The following is a 27,788-nucleotide window of genomic DNA, read 5'->3' on the forward strand; positions in this document are numbered from 1 at the left end:
CAGAGATCACAAGTAGGTAGAAAGGCAGGCAGAGAGAGAGGAGGAAGCAGGCTCTCCGCTGAGCGAGAGCCCGAGGTGGGGCTCAATCCCAGGACCCCGAGATCATGACCCGAGCCGAAGGCAGAGGCTTAACCCACTGAGCCACCCAGACACCCCCCAAAATTTTTTTTATGGGTTCCCTTTTCTGGGAAGTTTAAGACCCAAGAGGGTTTCAGGCACAGCAAAATCTAGGTGTTCAAATATGTCATCAGGGATGTGTTTCTTGGTTCTGCTTTTCTCTGCCTTGGCTCCATTTCCAGGGAGGCTTCCCCACGTGGTGCCAGTGAGGCTTCTAGCAGCTCTGCTCTTACACCTCAGAGCGGAGCAACTTTGAGATAAGAAAGTTCCTCTTTCTCTGTAGATAACAGCAGAAATCCTGGATCTGATGCTCATTGGTTCAGCTTGGCTCAAGACTTTATCCCTGAACCAATTGCTGTAGGTGGAGGGTTTGGTTGTTGCTCTGATTGGCCACTGCTGGAGCTGGGGGGTGGAGTCAACTCCACCCATACCACAGGCCCTAAGGGTGTGGAGCCCTAAAGGACAGTGGGTTTGCACTTGTGTGTGTAAGTTGGGAAGAGACGTTGGCCAGACGGCAGACATCCTTGACCGGCTTCTCTACAATTGCAGAGAGCTTCGCTTGTGGAGAAGGGTTCTCATCTGTGATTTCCTTGAAGTTTTACCAGCCACTGTATATTGTGTGTGAGTTAAGATACACATTTGTCTGCTCTGCTGACATCCCAAATAAAAGTGGTTTAAAGAAGGTACACGTTTATTTCTCTGTTGTGGTAACAGCGCGGATGTAGACAGCCTGAGGCCGGGGTGGGAGCCCTAGTGTCTGGGGCCCATGGCTTGGGCTGGGCGCTCACCTCTGTGGTCTAAGTTGACATCTCACAACTTCCACATTTGGGTAGTGGCGTGCAGGAAGGGGGTAGAAGGAGGGCCTGCCCTTCTCCTTTCAAGGGCACACAGGAAGCTGCCCATATCTCTTCTACTCATGTCCAGGACCTCGCCACAGAGCTACACCCGGTTGCAGGGGAGGCTGGGGCATGCATCTGGGTGCCCAGATGAAAATTCTCTTGCCGTGGAAGAATATAGTAGGGGACATCATGTGGCCCTTGCCAGCAGGTGATTTTGAGAACTCTAAAATTTGGAGTGACTTCCCAAAGCGAGCATCTCATGGGTTCGAATCCTGATCTCTCACTTCTAGATCCCCTGCTCATTCCGTCAAAGACCAACACTGCCACCCCCAAGCTCGGTTTTATTTCCCAGCAGAGCATAGAGAATAAAGCACAACGAGTAGAACAGCTGGCACAGCACAAGGAGTGTTAGGCGTGTGCCCAGGGGGCCACCCTGCACAATGAAATTCTTACCTGCACATCTCCCTCATGCACAGTCTCCAACAAAGAATTTCCAGAATTTGGATTCAGAATGTGTGTCTCCTTCACTAGTGCGTTCGTGTTGCTTGGTCCATTTCTGGGGAGCACCTGAGGAAGGGCAGATGAGTCTCGAGTGTCTTCATGCTCACTGATGCTGTTGGCCACTCTTAACCTGCGTCCTCACCGTTTCAGTTTTGTACTTACATTCGTCAAAGAGTCGGGGCCAAAAGCAAGGATAACGTCCTGTAATATGGGACCACGCACGGCCATGCTTCTGTGATTGACCTGCTGATTCGAGTTCGGGAGTCCCTGCTGCCCAGGCTCTAGGCTCCTGGCTCAGGGCCCCTCTTCCTGGGGGTGTCCCCTTGGGCTCCTCTGGGTCTTGAGAAACAGGAAATGCCGGGATGGTGTGAGCAGGGGTGTGGGAAGGGAAGGGCCCCACTTCCTCTTTCCTTCCTTCTTCTCTCTCCTGCGGTCCTCCAGGTGGGCCCAGCTGCCGTCTTCTAGCAGCAGCTCCACGGGGCTGGATCAGGCAGGGGGAGGACACGGGCGGTGCCAGCCCATGCATCATCTTCCTCCCTCCTTGCTGGTGTCTCTGGCTTTTGGCCGCTGACAGAAGAGCTGTCTCAACCATGGGCTGTTAAGATGTTGGGAACAGACGGGATCTGGCTTTCCAGTCAGGATATGTTGTGTGCTCGCTGAGAGATAGGATGGGGACTTCCTCATTCTGTGACTTAGTTTTCTTATCTGTAAAATGGGGTAATTTATTCATTTATTCATTCATTCATTCATGCTAAGTCTTGGGGTACAACAGTGACCGAGGCAAGGAAAGGCCTTGCTCTCATGGAGCAGCCATTTTAGTGGGAGAAACTTACCTGCCGTGTCTTGGGGTGTTACATCCTTTCAAGGAAATACAGTAAGTTAAGGATGGCAGGATGTTTGGAGGGAATTAGGGTGGTGGCTGCTATTTTAGATTGGTTGGTGGGAAAACCGTGTCTTACGTGATATTTAAGCAGAAACTTTGGTAAAGTAAGAGAGAGAGGCAAGGAGTATTGGGAGGAAATCATTCCAGGGAGAGGAATCGTACATCCCAAGGCCCTGAGGTAGGAGAGTGTTTGATGAATAGCAAGAAAGCCAGGGTAGTTGGATTGGAGAGTCCGAGAGGAAAGTGGGAGGAAGTGAGATCAGAAGAGAGAAGCCAGATAATGGAAGGAACCTTTAGGCAGTGGAAGGGATCTGAGATTCTCAAAAGGCTTTTCTTACAGCAGGATGTAGCGACAGGCACTAAATGCACTCATCGTGTGACCACTCCCGTGATCAATCCTGTGAAGGAGCAGCATTGAAAGAGAGAATTTCCAAAAGTTCTTCCCATCGTACCGGAGCGTCATCTTGCTAGAACAGTGAATGGCAGTGTTTGCGTTTTGCGCACCCCCCCCCCCCCCCCCCGCCCCTGGCCCAATGAAAACAAAGTAAAACAAGAATTTGGAGTGTCTGGGGAGAAGTGTGGTTGGCAGCTTTGACACTTATGTGAAAACCCCTTGATCCTGGACAAAGAGCCAGACCCTTCCCCTGCCGGGTCCTCGGGGCTTTTGGAAAGTGCCCCCTATCCCCAGGCTCCCCTCTCTCTGCCCGGAGCTGACATCACCAGGACAGCTTGTGGCGAGCCCTGGCTCGGAGGACAAAGGCCTGAGTGTGAGCGGTGTGGGGCCTGGCATCTCCCAGCTGCTGCTGCTCGGATACCCCCTCTGTGCCCGGGGGAGGTGCGGGGCTCGGGGGTCGTGCAGCTCCTGCCAGAGCAGGGACCTGGGCTCCCCGGGGTTCTGCTTCTCCAAGGAGAGGGCCCACCAAGCTCCCTGCAAGACAGTAGCTCTGGGTCTCGGACCCATCCTTTTGCTTCTGTGTGCCACTTTCCCGTCTGGAAGAGGGAGATAATGTCCCCGCGTATCCTGGGGCCGTGAAGATGAACTTTACATGGTGGAGCACAAGGTACAGGGCCTGGCACGTGGTGGTCACAGGGCATATGTTCCCTGGGCTTGCTTTCACTTGAACATAAGCAAGGATTGTGTCTGCCTTGTTGGGCAGGTGCCCCAGCGCTTGGAACCGTGCCTAGCCCATAGTCCGCACACAGTATATATTCACGGAACGAATGAATGAGGGAATGAACGAGTGATGGGATGAGAATTCTTTGCTGTGGGAGCTTCTGTGTCATTAGCAGTCTGCCCGCGCGGTGTCGAGGAGGAAGACGAGGACTGTGGGGTGGGCTGGCAGGTTGCTCTTTCCTTGGTGCGTCCTTCTTCCTTCCTGTGTGCATGTGAGCACGCACGTGTGTCGCGGGCACATAGTAAGCCTGGGACAGGATGGCAAGGAGGTCACAGGACGGGGGGCGGTGAGGACTCAGTTCACTTTCCAAATCCTGTTACCCTCTCTCTACAGAGGTAACCAGCCCCTGTTAGAATTTGGTTTATTTTTCCTCCATCCGTGTCTTTGTATTTGACGACAGATGTGTTCCCCACAAACAATGCCTAGTTTGGTTGTGTGTGTTTTTAAAAGCTTTGTATGAATGGGTTTGTAGCAGCCACATCCTTTAGTCTGTGTTGCTCCGTGTGGTGCCTGACCCCCCGTTTCCCACACCATGGACTGTGGCACTGTCTCGCCTAACAGGCATGTTTTTCCATCCTTCATTTGGTGGCTGTTTAGGTTGCTTTCCATTTTGTGCTGTCCCACATGAGGCAGGTCTGAATGTCCCTGTTCCTGTCCCCTGGTGTGTGTCTCTGGAAGTTCCTGTAGTTCCTACAGACCAGGACTTAGCACACTATTTTTTTTTAAATTTTTAATTTTTTATAAACATATAATATATTTTTATCCCCAGGGGTACAGGTCTATGAATCGCCAGATTTACACACTTCACAGTATTCACCATAGCACATACCCTCCCCAATGTCCATAACCCCACCCCCTTCCTTCTCCCAACCCCCTCCCCCCAGCAACCCTCAGTTTGTTTTGTGAAATTAAGAGTCACTTATGGTTTGTCTTCCTCCCAATCCCATCTTGTTTCATTTATTCTTCTCCTACCCCCTTAACCCCCCATGTTGCATCTCCACTTCCCCATATCAGGGAGATCATATGACAGTTGTCTTTCTCCGCTTGACTTATTTCGCTAAGCATGATACAGAGCTGTGGGATTTGGCCCAGGAGGTGGGGGGGGGTGGGCGGGACAGGTTGCTAGGCCCTGATCTAGGCTTTGTGCTGGGTGACAGATGATGCATATTTCCATCTCCTCTCGGTGTTGCTAAACTGCCTTTAAGGTCTGCAGTTGTGTTTTGAGAGTGCTTCCCCTGCTTATTTGAAGGTGGCCAAATGCCTCTGCCGTCCCTGGTGGGTTATAATGAAGGTCCTCTGTCCCTTTGCAGAGCTGCATGCTCCTGGGAGGCCGGAAGACCACGGATATCCCTCTGGAGGGCTACCTGCTGTCTCCGATTCAGAGGATCTGCAAATACCCGCTCCTTCTCAAGGTGAGACAGTCACCCGACTCCTTTCCCTGGATTTGAGGAACTGAAAGCCCAGCTCTGACTGGCTTACGCAAAAAGCAAAACTTGGTAGTTAAGCGGCTGAGATGTGCAGGGACCGTGCTGGCTTTGGGCCAGGCTGGAGCCTACCAGGACCCTGCCTCTTTGGGTTCAGTTCTGCTTTATATTCGTATATGATAGCAGATGGCTGCGGTCCTCTGGCCGCACACCTCGTCAGGTTCAAGGGCAGTGGGAAAGCCTTGAACCTCTCTTCTAGTAGCTCTGACTCTTCGGCTGTCTGTGGCCAGAAGAATGTGATGTTCTGAATAGTTTGGGCCCGAGTCACGTGGTTTAATTTGGACCAATTACATGAAGCCTTTGCTTGTGCCATTCACTCATCTCCCACGTGCTTAGACTCACACTTAACCCCAGAGGCGAGGCACTGGGCACTGCGGGGCTCTGATCGGTTGAGACCTAGTCTAGGGCAGTGCACTGAGTGTGTTATGTTCTAATGGGCTGATACCAGGATCAAGTGCTCCCTGCGTGATCCAATCACACTGAGCAGATGAGCTCTACACGGTGCCGACTTACGGCATGAGCTCCGACCTCCAAGCCTCACATGATCCTGTCGGCCACAGGCCCATGGGTGGGGGATGCAGGACCTCCCCATCACAGCCCCTGCTGTTTGTGGAAGAGGCTGGGGGCTGCTGACTGGGCCCAGTGCAAATAACCAGCCACCTGCCATCTTTATCTTTGATTTGGTCTCGGTGGGACCGACTTGGGGAAGGTTTGCTGCTCGTGTGGCAGCCCAAGAAGTCATAGTTCTCAGCTTCGGAGTCGGTGCCTGGGCAGATAGATCTTCTGCTGGGGGGATGGCTCTGCCACCGCCGCTGCTCTCTGCCCAGGGTTTTCAGTGCTTAGAAATGGCGGCTTATTGGCCCAAGCATCCCCTGGCTCCATCCCGAAGGCCTTGCATCTGACAGCTGTTCCTTAGGGTCCCCGCTGGGGGATTAATGTGGCTGGTGGCGCCTCATTCCTGCACCTGTCTCTCATGCATGGGGCCACATGCATCCGCTCCATGAACTGGAAGGCGGGGGGGGGGGTGGGGAGGATTACTAGGGCACTCTTGAACTTGACTTTCTGCTGGACAAGGTGGGTGACCCTTGATCTGTGAGCTGGACCAGACCCTCTCTGGGGCCATCAGCCCTGTCCATGACCACAGGTCTGTAATGTGTGCAGCCACGGTTGGTGGGACAAAGTTCTCTCTGGCCCTCCTCTAGCCTGCTGCTGTTTGTTTGTCCCCGGGATCTCAAGAGGACCGTCTGTGGTGGTTCTCGTAGTTGCTTTGACCCTCAAATGTTTGAAATGCTGCGTGTAGCTGGCTCTTCTCCTTGGTACAGGAAAAGCTCCTAGAACTTGCAAGTTGCTAGCCTGTGAATTGAATTGGACATATAGATCTGCTTTGTTTGATCCGTTCGGCGTGTTCTCCAAACTCAAGTCGGTTGCCAGCCTTTAAGAGGTAGTACTCTGTGGTGGTTTAGGGCAGGGGTTGGCAAAGCGGTGGCCCGTGAGCCAGATCTAGCCCGTGGCCTGTTTTTGTACAACACATGAGCTGAGAATGATGGTTACATTTTTTAAAGCCTTGTTTAAAAAGAAAAGAAAACCCAAAAAGCAAAGAAGAATATGTGACAGAGACCGGATGTAGCCAACAAAGCCTAAAATATTTACTATTTGGCTGTTTACAGAAAAAGTCTGTTGACCCCTGGATTAGTGCCAGGCTTTATAGCCAGCGGCAGCTTGAGTTTGAACTCTAGCTCCGCCATTTACTGGCCGCCTGACCTTGGGCGAGTTACCTTCCCCGGCCTCAGTTACTCAGCTGTGGTACAGGGTTTGTGTTGGTACAGACAGGGCTGTTAGGACGGTTGAGCATTTCCCCCTTAATTCTGAGAACGACGTGATGAGGGAGGCTCTGTGATTAGCCCCACTGGAGAGACTGAGGCACAGAAGAAGGAGCCTCTTCACCGTGAAGTAGTGGGAGCCGTGATTTGAGCCCATTCTAGAGGCCCGCCCTCTGACCACGAGGCCGTGCTGCCAGTTGAGCACTTTGAGGACTCAGGCTGCCAAAGTCCTTGGGTTTTGGGAACGCCGACCCTCTCCATTCTCTAGGTGGGGGTCTGGGACGGTTGGTGGCCTTGTGTTTTGTGGCTTAGTGGCTGCTCCGTTCTTTTCTTCCTGGGGTTTCAAACCTGGAGCATCTGACCCATTAGAAGAAATGCCAGCTCCAGCCCCAGCGCCCAGCCAAGGCCCCCTAGGTGTTAACCCTTTGGTTTCTGGATCTCAGAAAAGTCCAGGCTCTCAACAGGTGCTTGGAGTGGTAGTTTCCATGACGTATTTTAACAACCAGCAGAGTCGGACCTGTGTGTGTGTGTGTGTGTGTATGCGTGTGTGTGTAGACTCAAAGCTCACAACGGCAGGCTCAGGCATTTCTGAGGCCCGCTTAGGCCCAGGGGCTTCCGTTTGGCCTGGTGGGACTCTCGGGCTCTGGGTTCCCGGGAGAGCAGACAGGGAGGAATGGCACCGGCTGGCAACCCGACGGGGAGTGACTGCCCACAGGAAACGATGATGAAGCCAGGCTGTGGCCTTGCTCTCCTGACCAAATGGCTGTTTACTCGCTCTGTTTCCTCAGTCTCCAGCTGTGTTTATCTGGAGCTTCGATAGCACCGGGGGGACCCGCCAGCAGGGCCCTTGAGTCCTCTGGGGACGTGCCATGCTCCCCGCCTGATGGGCTCGCTCAGTGTCCTGGCCTTTGGCACCCACAGCTGGAACATTTGCATCAGAGCACAGCTGGGACTGAGGGCAGTTCTTTATGCGCCTCCTGAGTTCCTCCTTCCTGTCACGTTTTCCAGAGGATTCTAAAAGACAATACCATGTGCCCAGTCCCTCAAGTGTCTCCACCTCTGGCCTCCGCATCTCTGACGCCCTTGCAGATGTTCCCGTGGTCCTCTGAGCCCCCTTGTTTGAGCTGAACTCCGAATCCAGCAGGCCATCGGGATCAGGGAGCCTGGCTGGGAAGAGAGCAGAGGCTGGAATGAAAGCCTCATTGGGAACGGCCCCAAAAAGCTGAACTTGAACATTGCCTAAGAATAGCCAGAACATTCTATCTCAGCCTCCGGCCCAGGCTCAGGATAGACAGTCGGCATTTTTAGGCTTTGTTGAGTTTTCCGTCGACGTTTCCAGGGAAATGATTCAGGCTTGAGGTCATGCCCCTGGTGCTCAAATGACAGGTGCCTGAAGGGAGGCCGACTGTCACTGTCCCTTTGGGTTGTTTCCTAGTGATGCACAGATCTCATCGGGCCACTCACTGTGCCCCAGCTCATGGTGTGGCTCAGGAACCACAGTGGCGCTGGGGATAGCCTCTGCCCTTCAAGCTCCAGGCAGAGGGGGCCCCACGAGGGCCTGGTACCTAATGGAAGCCCGTTGAGGCAGGTGGAGGCAAACTGGATGGGCACATCTGTCCAGAGGGGGCAGCTGCCACCCCAGCCCCTCTGTTCTCCTTTGCTTCCTGCCCCTGTGGCCACTTCCCTGCTGTCTCCTTTGCTGGCTCCACACCTTCTGGGCCTCTAAGCGCAGGTGGACCCAGGGCTTAGTTCTGGGGCCTTTTGTCTCTAGACTTGCTCCCAGAGTGGACTCAGCTGCCTTGTGGCCTTTAAAAAAATATGTGTGTGTGTGTATTCAGAAATTGTGCAACCCTCATCATAATAATTTTAGAATATCTTCATCACCATCAAGAGAAAGTCCAGACCCATCAGGAGTCCCTGGGCTTTTCCCTCCTGCCCTAGCTCCTGGTAGTTACTCATCCACTTCCTGTCCCTGGGGCTCAGGACCTTCTACACAGACGGGATCATCTAAGATGTAACCTTCAATGTCTGGTTTCTTTCGTTTAGCGCAGAGTTTTCCAGGTTCACCCACATGGTGGCCCAGATCAGAGCTTCGTTCCTTTTTATGGCTGCATAATATTCCATTGTATGGAATCACATTTTGTTTATCCATTCATTCCTTGACGAATGTTTGGGTTCTTTCCATTTTCCGGCTATTAGGAATAACGCTGCTATGAACAGCCATGTGCCAGCTTCTTGGGGACACTCCTGTGACTTTAAGCCGTGTCTTTGTGTCTGACCTGCAGCCTGGACCTGTCTCCTAAGCTCCAGGCTTGTTCTCCTGCCCACTCAGCTTCCCCACTTGGATGTCAGACAGGCATCTCCTGCCTAACACGTCCAAAACCGAATGCTTGGCTCTCCTCTTTCCCCAGACCGGGCTCCCCTCCCTGTCACCCCCTTGTCCCCATTTCCGTACATGGCCTTTCCTTTCTGATGGCTCAGGCCAAACTTGAGCTGTCTTTGGCTCAGCCTACATCTAGTCTCTTAGGAGGTCCTGTTGGCTCTGGCTTCGGTTCTATCTTGAGTCTAGACTTTCTAGCTCCTTCTCTCCATCTTGCTGCCAGGCCCTTGCTACAGCCCCCGCTGGGTCTTCCTGCCTCTGCCCTTGTCCTCCACGGTCTCTTCTCAACCCAGCAGCTAAGCCCAAGCCAGTTCATGTCACTTCCTCACTCAAGACTGTCCAGCGGCTCCCTGTCACTCAGATTGAAATCCAGATTCCCCATCATTGTCACCTGTAAGGTGCTGCACAGTGAAGTTATGTTTTATTTCCTGCCCTCCCCTGCTTCTTCTCCCACGCCCCTGGCTTTCTTCCAGCTACATTTGTCCCCTTGCCATTCTCTGAACACAACAAACATGTCCCTGTGTAGGGCCTTTGCACTTGCTCCTTCTTCTGGGACATCATTACAGTAGATACCCCGAGGCTCACTCTCTAATATTGTCAGGCCTCTGTTGCTCAGTTGTCTCCTCCTCAGAGAGGCCTTGCCTGACCACCCAGCTGTAGCACAAGTGCCTCTGTCATTCTTTGTCCCCAACCCTGTTTTTATTTTTCCTTCACTGTCACATTCTGTTTTCTAACTCATGGTGCACAGATTGATTTTCTGAATCCTCATTAGGCTGTCAGCTCAGCCAGGGCCAAGGTCTGGGCCTGTTTCTGCTTGTTGCTATTCACCTAGAATGAGCCTGGCACATAGTAGGTGCCCCCCCCATTGACTCACTGAATGACTATGGAAAATGCCACCCTAGTGTGACCCACCATTCCTAAATCCAGAAATTGGGACTTTCAGGTCACCGATAGTACCTGATTTCCAAATGTCAGCTTGGTTCAAAACTTGTCAAGCGTTGCTGGGGCAAAACAGGGCATGTCCTGGAAGCCGTCTCCTGGGGACAGCTGCTTGAGTGGGCTTGTGGCAGGGGTGCTGTCTGCAGAGTGGCTGCTCAGGGTATAGCCTTGGGGCCCCGCAGGGACTCCTATGTGTCTTGCACTTCTCACATCTGTCTGTGGGTGATAGAGCTGTCACCCTCGCTCAGTATGGACACCTTGCCAATCAGTTGTTCCCTCTGTCTCCCTGGCCACTGGGCCACCCCAGGGGATGGACAATGGTCCATCACCGGGGAGGTGTTGGCATCAAGTCTTGGTGGAAGGGGATGGCTGGGGAGTGGCATGTTCCCCGGAGTGGGGACATGGACCACTTGGAGCTCTCCAGAGGGTGTTAGGTGGCCCATGAAAGCCTTTCTGTGTGGTGAGTGGTGGGGGAGGGAGCCCCGGAAAGCAGTGCAACCCGTAGTGAGATGTTCTTTTCTTAGCAAGTCCCCATGTGTCTTCCTGAGTCCCTCCAGCAGAGTTATGGTTAGTGCCACAGGGTCAGGCGTTTGGGAGGCCATTTTATTTACTCATCAAGGATTGTCGAGTAACTGTTATGTGTAAGGCATGGTCCCAGGTGCTGGAGATAAAAAGTGAACAAAATGGCCCAGAGCCCTGCCTCTGTGGGACTGGCATTCTGCTGGGGGAAACAGCAGAGGGATGGATAGGAAATGAATATACTTGCAGAGCTAGCAGGGGTTCTGTGGGGAAAATATCTCAGACCAAGAGGGTTGATAAGGGCCAGAATGAGGGACTAAGAGGGTGACATTTGAGCAAACACCTGGAGGAGGTGAGGAAGGGGGCCTACGAATACCTGGGGGAAGAGTCTGCCAGATAGAGGGAAGGGCCAGTGCAAAGGCCCTGTGGCAGGAGTGTATCTGAGGAACAGTGAGGTGGCCAGAGGACGATCTGAGGGAGTGGGGGAGTGAGGCCAGAGAGGTGGTGAGGCCACATTAGGCAGGTCCTTGTGGGCCACTGTGGGCTGTTTGTCTTCTCTGAGTGTTGTAAATGCCTCAGGAGCGTTCTAAGCAGGGGAGGGACAAGGTCTCACCTCATTCTGACAGGATCCCTCTGGCTGTGTGTGGAGAATGGACTAGGAGTGGGGAGTGGGGAGTGGGGGTGGGGTCCAGGGAGTTGACTTCAGGGGTCCCAGTGGCAGCTGGCTGGACCAGGGGGGCGGGGGTGGGTTCGTGTTGAGATTTGCCCCTTCACATGGTTTGCCATTTCCACTGAATACTTTGGGTCATGCCTCTGGAGTTCTTCTCTGACTCCGCTGTTATGAAATGAGCTCCTTATCTACCAGGGATCTGGCATTGATTGTCACCAGCTTGCTGTGAAGGCACAGGAAGTCAGCGTTCTCACGGTGGCCCTGGCCGCAGTGCCCACCCTCCCTCCTGCCTCTCGGGCTGAGCGCTGACACCTTGCCCACAGCTGCTCTGACACCCAGCGCCAGCTCAGGCTCTTTCCTGTGTGGAGAGCAGCGGTGGCCTCGGACGCTCCTGCAGGATGGGGCACCTGCTCTCACCTCTGGTTTTGTTTCAACTCTTCAGGTCACACTCTCCTTCCCCTTCTCTGTGGGAATGCCTCCTTTGTCGGAGAGAGGGCTCTGTCTCCCCCTTCCTTGCTTCCCCTTTGCTGTGTCCCCAGAACATAGCAGGTGCTCAGTGAACCCTCAGGGGCCTGACATCGCAGAACGTCTGGTCTGCGGGACCGTTAGGACGTGTCCTCCAGAAAAGAGGCTGTTGGTTTCCAGGCGGGGACAGAAATGACATGAATGGAGAGGGGACGTGCTAGAGTTGGTTTTCTGCTCCGAGTGCTCTGAACAACGCGCTGGCAGGTGGCCCGGCGGCTGTCCCAGCCAGCACGTGTTGTCAGACGACAGACTGAGGATGGCTGGCGTAGACCGGGTGCTTACCAGGTCTGTAGTTGACCGCAGAGGCCCTTTTCCTGGAGGATCGGATTCACCGTACCCGTGAACAGAACCAGACGGTCAGGCTCACATCCAGCTGTGCCTCCATTTACTTTCTGGGGGCCTTGGGCTCTTCTGCCTTAATCTCCGTCACTGTTAAAGTGGATGATAACGGACCCTACCTCGTCAGCACAGAGTAAAGGCCGAGTGGGCTGTAACTGCTACCGCCCCTCCTCCTCCTCCCCGTGGCCCTCCTCCTCCTCACAGTGGCCCTCCTTGTCAGTGCTTTTCAGCATGGAGGGCGACTGGCCCAAGGTCACTCGTCTACAGAGGGGCAGAGCCAGCCCTGGCACCCAGGTGTGACCCATCAGAGTGCCATGGCTGTGATTTTCAAGGGAGCAGAGAGGTGGGGAAGATACTGGAACCGTCGGGCACGTCTAGGTCAGATGGTCAAGGAGGCCTGTCTCTGCCGGCACGGCGCTGTCCGTTGAGTGATTCGGCTGGAAAATCTTCCCTGCATCTGGAGGTCCTGCCAGCGTCTCCCTCTTCTCTCTCTCTCTCTCTCTCTCTCTCTCATGTAGCGTGTGACTGATGGCCTTTGATGACGAACCTGGCCTTCAGCACGGTTCAGGCCTGCCCTTGTGGCAGGGGTGGGAGGTGGCAGGGGGGTGGAGGGCCATGGAATAGGGCCCACCGGGAATGGCCAGTTGACAGGGTCTGTCCTGGTCCCTGTGAGCTGGGTGTTTTTACACCTGCTCTCCCAATGAAAAGACTGCACTTGGTTGGGCTCTGTATCTGTGACCTCCTCTCTGACCTCCTGATGTCTGTCCTGTCTCTGTCTTCCTTTTCGTCTGTCTCATTCACTCCCCTCCAGTCGCACTTGCTGTTCCTCCTTCTAGCCCATCAGCGCTTCCACATCAGGTCCTTTGCCTGGCACAGTCTTCCCCAACATTTTTGCAGAACTCCCTCCCCTGCTTTACCCAGAGTCTCTGTTTAAATGTCACCTCCTCCAAGAGGCCTCCCTTGACCTCCCCATTTGAAAGAGCCCCTCCCGGGGCCCCTGGGCGGCTCAGGGTGAAGCGTCTGCCTTCAGCTTAGGTCACGATCTTGGGGTCCTGGGATCGAGCACCACGTTGGACTTCCTCCTCAGTGGGGAGGCTGCTTCTCCCTCTGCCCATCCTCTGGCTTGTGCTCGCTCTTTCAAATAAAATAAAATAAAATAAAGAACAGCTCCCTTCCCCAAACCTTCTAGTCTGTCACTCTGATTTGTTTTCATAGTATTTATCACTGTCTGACATTGTACTGTGCACCTGATTTTTATTTTGGCCCATCTCCTTTACAAGAGTGTAATATCCACCAGGTGAGGAATTTTTCTCTGTTTCATATACAGATTTGTCTCCAGGCCCTAGAATACTGCTCCACCATGAAGAAGGTGCTTAGGGACATTTACTGAATGAATGAGTGAGCGAATGAGTGACTGAGTCCGTGACGCCCACCTGAGTCCGCCCCCACCTGCCAGAACACCCTGTCTGTACAGAGCAGAGCTGAGGTCTGGTGTGGGGCCAGGTGACCTGGATGCCGTGTCTGGGGCCCTCGGAGTGGACGTCTCTCATTCCTGTCCTCCCCGGTCCCCTAGGAGCTGGCCAAGAGGACCCCTGGCAAACACCCAGACCACCCTGCGGTCCAGAGCGCCCTGCAGGCCATGAAGACCGTGTGCTCCAACATCAACGAGACCAAGCGGCAGATGGAGAAGCTGGAGGCACTGGAGCAGCTGCAGTCTCACATCGAGGGCTGGGAGGTGCGGCGGGGCGGGAGGAGCGGGGTCCCGGGCGTGCGCGACTGCAGCTCTGCGTTGCGGTCTGGGTCCCAGGCTTCAGCCTGTATGGTGCGTTTGGTTCGGCCTCCAGGGCATTTGCAAAAAAAAAAAAAAAAAAAAAATTAGTTATTTTGCAGTGGAATCCACATGAAAGACTAGAGTTCCAAGTTTCTTTAGAAAAATCAGTAGCTCTGGGCCCTTACTTTCCATGACCACAGCTACGAGAGCTTCCGGTGTTCCTCAGTCCCCGGCACCTCCCGTTCCTTCTGTCTCTCTCTTTCACGTGTTGCCTCACCTGCCTGGTGTCCATAGGCCCCAGTGCTTTTGGCGCCGAGGTCCACCATAGTGCTTATGGGTCTGGGCCAGGACAGAATTCTGGCTCTGATGCTCCCTTGCTGGGTGATTCGAGGCAGATGTCTTAACTTCTCTGAACCTCCTGTTTCCTCTCTTCCTGGCACATAGTAGGTACTCAATAAATGCTAGGGGTTGCTATTACATTACTATCATCATGCTTACGGGGCTCTGGGATTCTTGAAATCTTCTCATGGTGCATGCGTTTAAACCTCCTTCCTTAGATTATCAGAGATTTCCTACAAATCTGTGGAAGGAAATGGGGAAATCTGAATAAAAAAAAAAAAATCAATATCAGAGTCAGTGCAGCTGGAACGGGAGATCAAAAGCAAAGATGAAAGACTCCTAGATTACTCTCTGAATCATCTGCCTTTGGGTTTTCTGGCGCTTGCTACTTTTGGGATTTCCACTTTTCTTCCCGGTGTTCCGGAATCCTGAACGCGACTCCGTCTCACTGCAGAGATTGAGAGTCTGGCTGTTGCGGGGGCGGGGGGAGCTGCTTGCAGGGGGGAGGCGGGTAGTGTGGGTCAGCGCTGGCCACATACCCGTCCTCTTCCTGCGGGGCCTTCCCGTCCTGCCGAAGCTGGGGAATGGAGAGCCGCATTTCTCGGTCCCCCCAGTAGTTCAGGTTTGGGATGTGATTGACCAAAATCAGATCCAGCTGCTGGGGATTTGGCCGATGGAGTGGATATAGAGCATAGCATGGTCGTGTTTGGCTCTCTGTGGTAGCATCAGCAGAGGGGCCGGGCTCCAGCTTCCTGGGTGTTCAGGGACATGGGACATTTGCTTGTTGTTGATGGCATGGGTCGCGCAGGCAGGGGATGGCTCTGCGGCTGACCTGCAGATGACCTGCAGCGGCTGCCTCGGGCCTGGATGTGGCCTGGGTCATGTTTTCCTGGCGTATCCACTTGGGCCCGTGTGTGTGACTCTTTCTTTTCCCAGATGGGGCCGAGGCAGTGGCTGTGTGGGGGGGGTAGGCCAGGTAGACAATGTTGGTGGTTTTCTGGGAGCCCTGGTTTGGATTTCGGGCTCTCCTAGACCATCTGATAATTAAGTAAACCTCTTGTTTCTTTCTACTTAAAATACATGTAGCTTGGTTTCTGTTTCCTGTGACTGCAAATTGCTGAATGTTAGGTGTGTTGGTTAGGGTGTGTTGTCTCAGGACTCATGTCAGCCCTAGGATGTCAGAGCTTCCCCTTTGTCTCTTGAGGACCTCTTGGCCTCCCCCGCCTGGTCCCATGAGAGCAGGAGCTCCAGGCATCACTTTGTGTTCCAGAATAGCGGGAGACAGAGGCGTGGCCAGGGCATGCGAGGGAGCTCTTCTCCTCAGTGGAGGAAAACCTTACCCAGAAACCCTGAAGACTTCCCCTTTCATCTCACTGACCAGTGGGTCGCACGGCCACTTTCAGCCATGCTTACCTAAAGAGCAAACAGAATGAAGGATGTGTTTAAGCCTGTTTGGGCTTTGAGCTTCCTGGCAGCCAAAGTGAGGAGAGCAGGAGACATAAGTTACTCGATATTTATTTTCAAAAAAGGAAGACAGAGCAGTTCTTCTGGGAGACACAGAGTTTCCTGGAAACCAGCTGAGAAAGAAATCGCTCCCATGGGCCCCTGTGGAGAAGAGGATTGAGCAAGCCCTTTGGCAGCTGAAGCAGAAGTGTTTTCTAGATGCTTACTTCTGGGAAGAGCCTCGGGAAATAAGAACTAAGGATCTTTGGGGGGCCCTTTTAGACCCTGAAAAACCTACAGTTGGAGAGTGACCCTGATTTCGGTCACTGTACTGGGTGCTGTAGGAGGTACACTGTGCCAGAATAAGAATTGCTGGCAATGATTGAGCCCCTGTTACATGTCTCCAGGACAAAGGGACGGGTGCTCTTATGATCCCCATTGGACAGCTGAGGAAACTGAGGCACAGTGACTTGGTCTGGAGGTCCAGCCCTGTAACTGACAGTCGGCCCTGCCTCAGGCAAGTTTGTCCCGCTCTCTTGGCCTCCATTTGCCTTGGTTGTTTAATCTGAGTAATAATATCTCTTGAAGGTATCTCCTATTCTTTTTTTTTTTTTTTTAAGATTTTATTTTATTTATTTGTCAGAGAGAGAAAGAATGCACAAGCAGGGGGAGCGGCAGAGGGAGAAGTAGGCTCTCTGCTGAGCAAGGAGCCCCATGTGGGACTCCATCCCAGGATCCTGAGATCATGACGTGAGCCGAAGGCAGATGCTTCACCGACGGAGCCACCCAGGTGCCCCTGTCCTGGTGTCATTCTGAGGATAAAGTGAAAACTGGAGTATGAATGCTTGTTGGAAAAAGTAAAATGGTTTTCTCTGCAGTAGAAAGTTTTCTTCTGAAAGTGTATTTATTGAAGTCATCTCTACTCCCCGTGTGGAGCTTGAACTCACAGCCCCGAGATCAAGAGTCACACACTCCTCTGAGCCAGCCAGGTGCCCCTGGAGAAAGGTTTTTAAATGCAGTTTGATCCTTAAGGCGAGTTGTAAAAATAATGTGTCATAGCTGGAAACAATCCTGGTGACAGTGAAGCTACTTGTAGTGTCTCCTGTTCTGTAGTTACAACCTTGGGGGACAGTGTGAGTTGCATGTAGTTTGTGGTGAATGGCGGTGGTTACAGATCCTTGCTTCTGATAATCTTCCTGGTAATTACTGATCTTGCCATCTGACCTCTCGCCGGTCTGTTTAGATGGTGCCATCTCTAGCTCTTGGAATATGGCTGGCAAGAGTCTCATTGTGGGAGGAGGGAGGGTCTCTTCCTTGGCTGCTTAGTGGCTGTGGGCTTGGGCTTGCATCAGGAGTCTGATCTCCGATTGCTGCCTCCTCCCCCGCCCCCATCCTTCCTAAGCCGCTTGTCCTTTTTAGTTGGGAGACTGGTTTACTTAAAACCAGATAAGTGGGGCCATAAATCCACTTTATCGAGGGGAAGGAAATAGCAGGATGTCGCAATACCTCGGAAGTGAGTGAACGAGCCAGCTCCCTTTGCGGGGAGGGGTTCTTCATCCTCAGTTTCCCCATCTGAAAAGTCTGGGGAAGTCAGCCCTCCTTCTTGGGTGCCTTGAGGATTCGGGAGGGAACGCATGCTCAGCGCTCGGAAATAGGCTGCCTCCCTGGCTTGGAGTAAATGCTCTATAAACTCTGAGAGGAGCTGTGGCCGCAGAGCAGGGTTTCACTCTTACTTTTTTTTTTTTTTTTTTTTTTAAGATGAGAAAGCATCATGCAGCTTTAGCTACAGCTCATGCCCAGTGTGGGCTGACCCTCCTGCAGAGGGACACTCAGGAAGCAAGCTCCACAGACTTCTGTGTGAAACTCACAGTAATAAAAAAAAAATACATGTTCTTAATAAGAACGAAATGGGACATACTCGTCTCACTGGCTCTGGAAATGCTGGTTTGAGAGATCGTCAGTTGCCCACACCCACGAGGGGACAGAAGGAAACAGGAGCGAGGAAGCATAAAATTGTTATTAAAAAAAGAGAGAGAGAGAGAGAGAGAGAGAGAGAAGTTGTCATAGGCCCTTCCACCCTTCCTGGGATGCCTTGTGCTCCAGGGGGCTGTGGTCTCTCCCTTTTGGAGACCCCTGCTCTAGACCAGTTGTCTCATTAAAAAGCCCTTCAGGTTGTCAGGTTACCTTCTTCTTCTTCTTTTTTTTTTTTATATATATTTTTTTTAAAGATTTTACTTATTTATCAGAGAGAGAGAGAGAGAGAGCGAGCACAGGCAGACAGAATGGCAGGCAGAGGCAGAGGGAGAAGCAGGCTCCCTGCCGAGCAAGGAGCCCGATGTGGGACTTGATCCCAGGACGCTGGGATCATGACCTGAGCTGAAGGCAGCAGCTTAACCAACTGAGTCACCCAGGCGTCCCTGTCAGGTTACCTTCTAAGGGGCAGCCATCTCTTCCCTGCCCCCAGGTGGGAGAGGGACACCATCCTGTCTGGGTTCACATCCCAGCTCGCTCACTGACCAGCTGTGTGACCTTGAACAAGTCACTTCTCTGCTCTGTGCTTCAGTTTCTTTGTCTGTAAAATGAGAGCTGTTGTAAGGATGAACTGGATTGGTGTAAAATACTTAGAACCATGGGGGCATGTGGTGAGCTTTTCCTGTCCCCTCTCCGTGTTAATGCTCCAGTTCGAGGGAGTCTGCGCTGTCCGCAAGTCTCTAGCCCTGGCTGGTGGACACCGTGGTGCTCAGCCTCTTCCCTGTGTGTCTGATCCTAGATTACCCTGGACCCAGGTTCAAGGATTCTAGGGAGACCGAGCCAGCCGGGCTTCTCAGCAGGGCTGGGGCGGACGGGACATCCCCATGCCATGTCCTTGGCAGTTCACGTGTATTTGCTCGGTGGTCTTTGGCTAAGGCTGGAGGGGCAGCTTCCCAGGCTGGGTTCGCTGATCTCTGTGGTCCCTGGACATTGACAGGTCAGGTGTAGTCCAACGTGACGTCAGGGTTTGGGGCCCTGCAGCCAGGCCAGGTGCCAGATCCACGTTTAAGTGGCTAAAGTCCCCCTTTGGAGGCTAGCAGACTGGAGCGGTAGGCATGAGTGAGGTGAGGGAACCAGGTGGGGAAGCAGGCGGCCTCTAGGCGCTGCTGAATGGCTTCTGCCCCGAGCCGGGCCCATGGGCCATGGTTAGAGCCTCATCACCCCAAGAGTCACGCTCACCCTGCTGGCGAAGATACTGGGGGTCCATGGGGCTCCTTGTCACAAGAGCCCTGAGCCCTGGTGCAGCGGGCTCACTCCCTGGCTGGTGGCTGTGTGTGGAGTCTGGTCCCTGGCCGCAGCATATGGGCATCTATGCTGTGATTTCTGTTAACGGATGCACGCTCCTGCCCGAGGCTGCTAGCCCTTGACCACAAAGAGCAGGTTTCCCAGGACCCCAGCTGGGCCCCAGAGGCATCTCTGGCATTTTTGGGTAATGAGTTTGCTGTGTTCAGGGGACACAGCCTAAAACAGGGGAGACTGCAGTGGGCAGTTAGCAGAAAGCCCGATTTCTGCATTTCTAGAACCAGTTCCCCTTCCTGGGTCTCAGAAATAACTGAGTCAGCATCCGTCATTGGGGTATGAACTCCTCTTTGGTTCTGGGTGTCTCATGTTTGGGGAAGGAGACTTTGTGCACACTTCTCCCTCCCTCTCTCAAGTTCATTTCACGTGTCATTCTTCCTCCTCTGTCATCTGCAGGTCAAACGAGCTTCCCTGAACCCCTCTTTTGTGTAGTGTCCCTGGGGCCTAAGTGTCAGAGGTACTCCATTGTCCGTCTGTTGCTGGGCTCGGTGCTAATCCTGATGTGTGGCTTTGATTACATCCTTGGCTGCTAAAAAGAGAGAGGATGGCATAAATGAGGAGAAGTTGATTTCTCAGTAGCAGAACAGGCTGGCGGGGAGGGCGTGACGGCTCCCTCCAGCCCCAGGTTCCTTCCAGCTTCTTGCTCCACTGTCTGCTACAATGTATGCCACCACTCCAGCTGGCGTCCAGCCTGTGACAAGAGGGAAGGGAGAGAGAGGAGAGGAAACTGTTTTCTTTCAAGGAAATAAAGTGTAGAAATGGGGCTCATGGGCCATGTGTCAATCACGTGACCACACGGGCACAAGGGATGCTGGGAAATGGAGTCTCTGGTTGGATGGCTGAGAGCCAGCTGAACTCTGCTCCCGCCACAGGGGAGGAGCCTGCCCTGCTGGCATCCAGGGCCCTCCTCGGTGTGTTTCCAGCCTCCTCTCCTGTAGCACTTGGAGAGCTCTGCGCCCCACCTTGGTCCTCCTTGAGCTCCAGACAGACCTGTGCGGTCGGGTCCCCCTGGAGCCTTTCCTGACCCCCTCAGTGGGAACATCACTGAGATTCAGATAACTCCACGGCTGGCGAGCATCCTGGCTGCCCCCGTCACTTAGCACGGATGGCCCCCTGGAGTTTGAGAACTGTTTCCATCTGTGTTCATGGCTGTAGCTAGAGGAGCTGCTCCAAGAATCCTGCCCTGATGGTGTGCACACTGTATTTATCTCCCGCTCTACAGGCATTTACCGAGCACCTGCTGTGTGCCCCTAGAGGGTGACAGGGGCTGGGGAGACCGTGGCAAATGCTTGATCATGCTCCATAACGCTTCCGTGCTTATGGAAATGGCATTCTAGTAGTGGTGATACCTTCACAAGTCAAGACATAAATGAGGAAGGGTAGGCAAAAACAAAACAAACATGAAAAACCCCAAATCCCAAGCAAGAACCCAGCCAAAATAAAACCGGATGCCAGCTTGGGCTGGGTGGGTCATTTCCCCTCCCCGAGCCCAGCTTTCTCTTCTATGACATGGGCTTCCTCTTGTGCTCCTCCCGGCATGGTTCCAGCGTGCTCAGTGGGCAGAAGCCACTGATGAGATTGTTGGGATTTTTCTGTCTGCTGACAGATTTCCTGCAGTGGCGTGTTTAGGTTTTGGGGGGCAAGTGAGGCAGTGGTAGGTTTTGTGTCTGGGAAGGAAGGGGATATCCCCGAGTGCTCTCCTGGATTTGCCAACTCATTCCCTCTCCCCTTGTCACTCTCCCAGGGCTCCAACCTCACAGACATCTGCACCCAGCTCCTCCTGCAAGGGACTTTGTTAAAAATCTCCGCGGGCAACATCCAGGAGAGGGCCTTCTTCCTCTTTGACAACCTCCTTGTCTACTGCAAGCGGAAATCCAGGTGAGTTGCTGGGGCTGGGGCTGCCCAGGTGGGCCTGGAGGCAGGGATTCTGCAGGACCTTGACTGTCTCTCACAGTGACACCTTAGGCTTGTCACTTCCCTCTCTTGGCCTCCCTTTTCTCGTCTGAGTTGAGGGGTTCAGGGGATCACCACTGCCTAATAGAAATATAATGCGAGCCTCACGTGTTATTTAACATTTTCTAGCAGCCACATTAAAAAAAATCAAAAAGAAACAGTCAACATGAATTTCAATAATGTATTTTATTTTTTCCAGTGTATCTGTAAATGTTATTTAATGTCAACAACCAATGTACAGTCGATTTTTGAAAATCATTAGGAAGGTATTTTGCGTTTTCTTTGTACGCGAAGTCTTCAAAATCTGGTGCCTATCTTACACTTTCAGCACATCTCACGTCATCCTAGCTCCGTCTGAAGTTCTCAGCAGCCACAGCGGCTGTATTGGACAGTGTGGATCTAGATAGTCATAGAATTTGGGGATTCTTTGTGACACTAACATCCTCTGATTCTGAGATCCAAAGGTGGGGGACTGAAGGGCACAGGGCTCTCTCATGTTAAGCTTTTTGGGGGAAAAGGATAGTATCTTTGTCACCTTTGTATTTTTCCCTGGAGCTTCCTAGTTTGTAGAGTCAAGGAAGTGGATGGACAGGTGGGCGGGTGGTAGACACGTACAGACGCGTGCCTGACTGTGAGTGTGCATGTTGGGATGTGTGGGCAGATGGGAGAAGGCATGGGTGCATCGGCGGGGCTCGGAGGGTGAGTGGATGGTGGATGGAAAGGGCCGGGGACGATTATGGACGGATGTGTGAACCGATTTGCCGATGGACGAGTGAGTAGATGAAGGAGCAAGTGGGTGGGTGGTTGGGGGTGTAGGAGACGGCTGGCTGGAGGCATGGACAGAAAATTGGGCGAATGTCTGGGTGTTTGGTAGTTGGAGAAGCAGATGGAGATGCGATGAGCTGGCAGAGGTGTGTTCAGATGTAATGGTGAGTTGGGGCCTTCATGTATGATATTTAAATGAATGGGTTGGGGGAGGGATGGTCGTAAAATGGTCATAAAATAGTAGATAGAAGATCAGTTGGGTGGATGGATGGATAGATGGTTGGTTGATTGGTGGTTGTTGGGGTGATTGGATTCTGGGATGGAGGGTTGGGTATTGAATGACCACATGGGTGGATGGGTGGGGGGATGGTTGGAGAGAGGGAGACTTGGGAGAGGCGTAGGGGAACGGAACGAGTGGCTGGCTGGGTGGCTGGCTGGATGGCTCGCTGGCTGGTGTGGCTGGGTGGGTAGTAGACTGAGAGATCCCTGTCTTTTCAGTTTTCTGAAGAAGCCCTTTTGAATCTTCTTTCCTGTTACTTTATTTTAGGGCTGAAACAGTGACTTTCCAGAGACATCTTTACTCCTTTATCTAGGAAAAGCTAAGGCTGAGGGGAGGTCCAGACCCCGGAGCCTACTGTCAGCATTGCCTCCACCTTCCTCTGGGCTCCTGGCACGTCACGTACTGTCCCTGAGCCTCCTTTTCCTTATCTGTTTCTGCTAGCCTCTTCAGGTTGTCATGAGGAACCTTTTCACGGGATGAATGATGGCGTTCCTTGCGTGTCTGGGGGGAGCTCTTCTTTCTCTTCCAGCCTGACCTCTCTGAGCCTCAGTTTTCTCTTCTGTAGAAGAGGGATGATAAACCCCTTCTTACTGTAGAGTTTGATGAATAGCCAGGCTCCTTACAGTTCAATCCCTGGTCGCACTTCTCTAGCTCTGACTTTGCCTTGCTTTCCTCCATTCCCTTCTGTGCAGAATCAGGTGATCACATGCCTCTCAGAGCGACTGTGGGGAGCAGAGGTGTTAGGCGCGCCCGGTACGTAGTTAAAGCTCACAAAGTCAGGGTTAGCTGCTATCCCCTTGCTGCTAACCTGCCTCCATCCGTGTTGGGTTCCTGTTCACGCACAGGTGCAGTCCCAGGCACGCAGTAGGCGCTTCAGCCACGAGCCCCATCCCGCCTCTGCCCTTCTTCCCTGTTCTGGGTTTGGTCCTTCTGGTTGAAGGCCTTGGCCTCCTTCTTCTCCCATCTTCCTTATTTGATGCTTTATTCCTGCCCATTCTGTTAGGCCTCTCTGCGTCTGTCTCGTGTCCCCTCTAGCCGCCCCCCCTTCCCACGAACATCCCATTTTTCCTTCCTCCTTGCTCCCTGCCTGTTCTCGCTGGGCACATCCTGGGAGTCCTCTGCCCCCCACTGCCAGCCGCCCGGAGCTGTCTGAAGCAGGCACTTTTCTCAGAACACCAGGGGCTGTAGAAAACAGAATGTCCCTTCAGGCATGTGTGAGCGGCTCCAGCTCCGGCTGGCTTTGCTCATCTGTCGGCCGCTGGCCCTTCCTCCGTCAGTGTGGTCACACCTGTTGGAGCAGTAGCGGCCGGGGATGCTGCCGCTGCGGGATTCCATGTGGGCCTTCTGGGGCTGGCCCTGGGGCTGCCGTGAGCTCTTTGAAGGCCATTCTCCACGCCAGTTCTGTGCGTGAGCCAGGCCGGCTGGAGGAAAAGGGCACATCTGTCTCCTGAGGGAACGTGGCTGGTGGCCAGTGTTCTCGTCTCGGGATGGGGAGCCAGGGGGCCGGGTTCCAAGACGGGACATCCCAGAGGGATTGGGCAAGGGTGGATGGGGCTGCCGGCCTGACTGATGTGGTCACAGGAAATGCCTGTCACTGCTAGGTGTCTGCCGACTGGTTTGTCTTTGCCTGGGTCATGCGGGGCACCGCCCATCCGGCACACGGGTCAGGGAAGGTCTCTGACTCAGAGTGTTTCTGGCCCAATTTGAAAGTAGAGGCTCCTTGGATATCAGAAGCGGAAGGAGTGTTCTAGTAGCCCACCTCCCCATTCTTTGGAATGGGAAACCGAGACCCCCAAGAAGAGAACCCATGACAAGCTCCGTCTCTAATACCTCGAGTGCTTGTTTGTGTCTTAGAGGTCGCAGTACTTAGGGACACTGAGACCCTGCCACTCACTGGCCAAGCGGCCTTGGGCAAGTTACATCAGCTTTTTGTGTCTCTGTTTTCCTGTCTGTTAAATGGGGATAAAAGTAGTCCCTATCCAAAAGGATAGTTCTTATAGATGAAGTATGATACAACATGGAAATTGGTTAGAATAAGGCCTGGCACATGTGTGGAAAGGAGAAGAATTGCCCCTCTCTGTCTTCCTCTGGGGGCTCTCACACCCCACTCAAACTTCAGTCGGGCCTCAAGCTAGACTCTTCATTTTCCTCACAGCTCCTGTCCCAGACATTCTCCTCTGAGTCTTCCTCATTCGGAGTAAAGGGCACTTTGGTTGACCTTGATGCTGACCTCCCTCACCCCACACCCACTTCTTCAGCAAGTCCTTTCCATTCTGTCCCCAAACTTTGGCCAGAACTTCAGTGTCATTCCAATAAGAACTCCAGGAGGAAGTTTTCGTGTATGTATGTGTCAGTGGTTGTAAAATTTACCTGGAAACACGAACATGGCCTCCACCGTTTTGAAAAAGGGCAAAGCTGGGGACCTCGTGCTTCTGGAAGCCCGGCTTACTCGCAGCTGAAGTGATTAAGACAACGTCGTATTGGTGCCAAACCAAAGAGTTTAGTGGACTAGAAGAACTAGTTCAGCAGTAGACCCCCATGAAAGTGATCACTTGAATTTCAACAGAGGTGCCAATGCAGTTCAATAAATGATGCTTGGTTCATTTGGTATCCCATGGGGGAAATGAGTCTTGACTATCAGCTCATACAATGCATAAAAAGCCAACTTCAGATGGATCATAGATTTAAATGTGTGGGGTAAAGCCATCAGGTTTCTAGGAGAAGGCATAGGAGACTATCTTCACAATCTGGCGGTAAGCAAAGATTTCTTAAGTAGGACAAAAAGTGCCATTCTAAAGGAAAAATGGATTCATCAGATTATGTTAAAATTGAGAACTGCTCATCAAAAGACACTGTGACAAGAGTAAAAAGTCAGCTAGGGATTAGGGATCTTTGCGATCCATATAACTGACAGGGGATTCACATCCAGAATGTATCAAGAAGTTCTAGAAGCCAAATTTGGCACTCTGTCCCTTTTTATAAATAAAGATTTATTGGTACACGGCATGCCCATTTGTTTTGGTGTTGTCCGTGGATGCTTTCCTGCATTAAGGGCAGAGTAGAGTAGTTGACACAGAGACACGGAGCCCCCAAAACTGAAAATGTTTACTCTCTATGTGGCCCTCTTCAGAAAACATTTGCTAACTCTTGCTAGAAAACATTAAGAAAAAGATAACCCAACAGAAAAATGCTCTAGGGGCAGTCCTTTCACAAAAGCCCATGGCCCACAGGACTAAATGGCCAGTAAACATGAAAAGGTGCTCAGCCTCATTACTCATCAGGGACATGCAAATGGAATGTTTAATGAGCCACTACTCTGTGCCCACCTGAATGGCCAACACGGAAATTAGCTACAGAGGATGGGAAACCACTGGAACGTTGCTACTCTACCAGGGACAGGGAGAAATGGTGCAGCTCCTTTGGGAAACATCTTGGCATTCTCCGGGAAAGGCAATCACGTGGATCCCTTGTAACTCAGCAGTTCAGCCCCTAGGTCGATCCCCTGTAGAGATGTGCACATGTGTTCTTCATAAGACACACGCAAAGACAGTCACGGCCGTGCCAAACAGGAAGCAACCGACATACCCGTCACCATCACCCGTGGTCATTCCATGTATGTGAAGTTACAAAACAGGCAGAGCGAAGCTGTGGGGTCATAGGTCAGGAGAGCTGTCACTGTTGAGGGGGGGATGAGGAGGAACAGGGCAGGGGGTTAGTGACTGGGAAGGGGACACAGTGGGGGGCTTTCGGGGTGTTTACAGTGAGAGTAGAGGTGTGCTCACTCTATGAAAGTTAAATGAGCCACATCTTTCTTTGGGTATTTTTTTTCCTGTGTGGATTTTATACTTTCATGAAAAGTTCAGAGAAGCTTGTATACACATGTACCCGAGTAGGTAGTTCTGGGCAGGCGGGTGCAAACCATTGCTCTGCTCAGTGGCTTCTAGTTCCCCCTACTTTCTGCTGGCTCTGCCTGCAGTCCCTTCTCCGCCACAGGGAGTCCTTTATAACCTAGATCAGATCGTGTTCTTGCGCTGCTCAGACTCTCTGCGGCCCCCACCTCATACGGGCAGGAGGAGTCCATCTTTACCATGGTGCACAGGATCCCGTAGGATCTGGCCCGGGTGGCCTCTCTGACCCCTTGCCCACACTCGCCCTCGCCCACTCACCTTCAGCCGCAGCCAGCTCGTGGCTCCTTGCAGCATGGCATGGGGCTCGTGTCCTCTGCCTGGAATGTTCCTCCTCAGAAACCCTCCTAGGTTCCTCCCTCACCTTTCCAGGGTCTTTGCTCCAAAGCCACCTCTTCAGGGAGGCCTCCCTTGACCAACTCTCCCAGTTAAAATCATGTCCCCACCCTCCCTAACCATCGTCTTGCTTTATTACAGTTGTTTTTACAAACTTTCAATATTTTAATTAAAAGCATATATATTGCATTTTTACAACATTCTTTTTTTTTTTTTTAAAGATTTTATTTATTTATTTGTCAGAGAGAGAGAATGAGAGCGAGCACAGGCAGACAGAGTGGAAGGCAGAGTCAGAGGGAGAAGCAGGCTCCCCGCAGAGCAAGGAGCCCGATGTGGGACTCGATCCCAGGACGCTGGGATCATGACCCGAGCCAAAGGCAGCTGCTTAACCAACTGAGCGACCCAGGCGTCCCTTTCTACAACATTCTTTTCATCAAGAGCTTGAGGCATCTTCTTTGAGGATAAGTTCACCCTTTTTTAAAAATCTTTTTTAAAAAAAGATTCTATTTATTTATTTATTCATGAGAGGCAGAGAGAGAGAGAGGCAGAGGCAGAGGGAGAAGCGGACCTTGGGGCCCCATGTGGAACTTGATCCCAGGAACCTGAGCAGAAGGCAGACGCTTAACCAACTGAGCCACCCAGGCACCCAAGAATAAATTCACTCTGAACACAAAAGCAACTTACCTTTATCAGGTCTTTCCAGAATAGTCACTTAATTTTCAGAGACAGCTCTCTTTCCAACATTCGTATGTCCTCACATACAATACACAGTTTGCCCAATTTCAGTGACAGGTGCACGTCAGGCAAACAGATCTGAGAACATGACCCACTTGGAGGAGCAGAGGGGCCTGCTCCTACCCCAGAGTGGCCTTCAAGCCCTCAGACTTCATTCTTTGCTTTATTTTAACCACACATTTAGCAATCCTGACGTAACTTGGCTTTGACTTCTCTGCGTAGCGTCTGTCTCTGTGCTGCCTCCCCCCTCGTATTGGACAATGAGTTCTGAGACTGTTTTTGTTCACCGTTGCAGACCCAGCACCTAGCACAGTGCCTGGCACTCAGTGGGTGTTCTTGGAAGTACTTGTTGAATGCGTGGTTGCGTGACTCCTTTTGGCCCCAACTTGGCATCCTCTCCATAGGAAGGACTGGTCAGATGTTTGTTGAGTGACTGAGCGAGTGGCTGATTGACCTGGGTGAGGGCATGAGTGGTGGGCAGGGGGATGTGGATGGTTGCGTGGACTGCCTACTTCGGGCACGCTTCTTCTCTGGTCTGATTTGAGTCGGTACCCCCTGTTAGACACTCTGAGAGCCCCTACCGACCTTATCGCCAAGAGGAATGAACTTCTGCTGCTTCTGGTTAGTTTCTCATCAAAGTTAACTGTTAGCTGTGGCTCTGTGAGGTCAGCAAGGCCTATTTTCCAAATGGAGGAACTGTACCTTGGAATGGGGAAGAGACTTGTTGAAGTCACCCAGCC

General features: G+C 52.5%; 1 protein-coding gene across 1 annotated transcript in view; it reads left to right on the plus strand.

Moving 5' to 3' along the window:
• PREX1 (phosphatidylinositol-3,4,5-trisphosphate dependent Rac exchange factor 1) overlaps positions 1-27,788 on the plus strand; it is a 176,636-nt gene that overhangs the window by 85,444 nt on the left and 63,404 nt on the right. The window contains exons 5-7 of the mRNA XM_059132900.1: positions 4,826-4,927; positions 13,765-13,926; positions 20,819-20,952. Of these exons, the coding sequence (XP_058988883.1) occupies positions 4,826-4,927; positions 13,765-13,926; positions 20,819-20,952 (398 nt within the window). The remainder of the gene's footprint in view (positions 1-4,825; positions 4,928-13,764; positions 13,927-20,818; positions 20,953-27,788) is intronic.

Source organism: Mustela lutreola, chromosome 9 (genome assembly GCF_030435805.1).
Source record: "Mustela lutreola isolate mMusLut2 chromosome 9, mMusLut2.pri, whole genome shotgun sequence".
NCBI classification, from domain to species: domain Eukaryota; kingdom Metazoa; phylum Chordata; class Mammalia; order Carnivora; family Mustelidae; genus Mustela; species Mustela lutreola.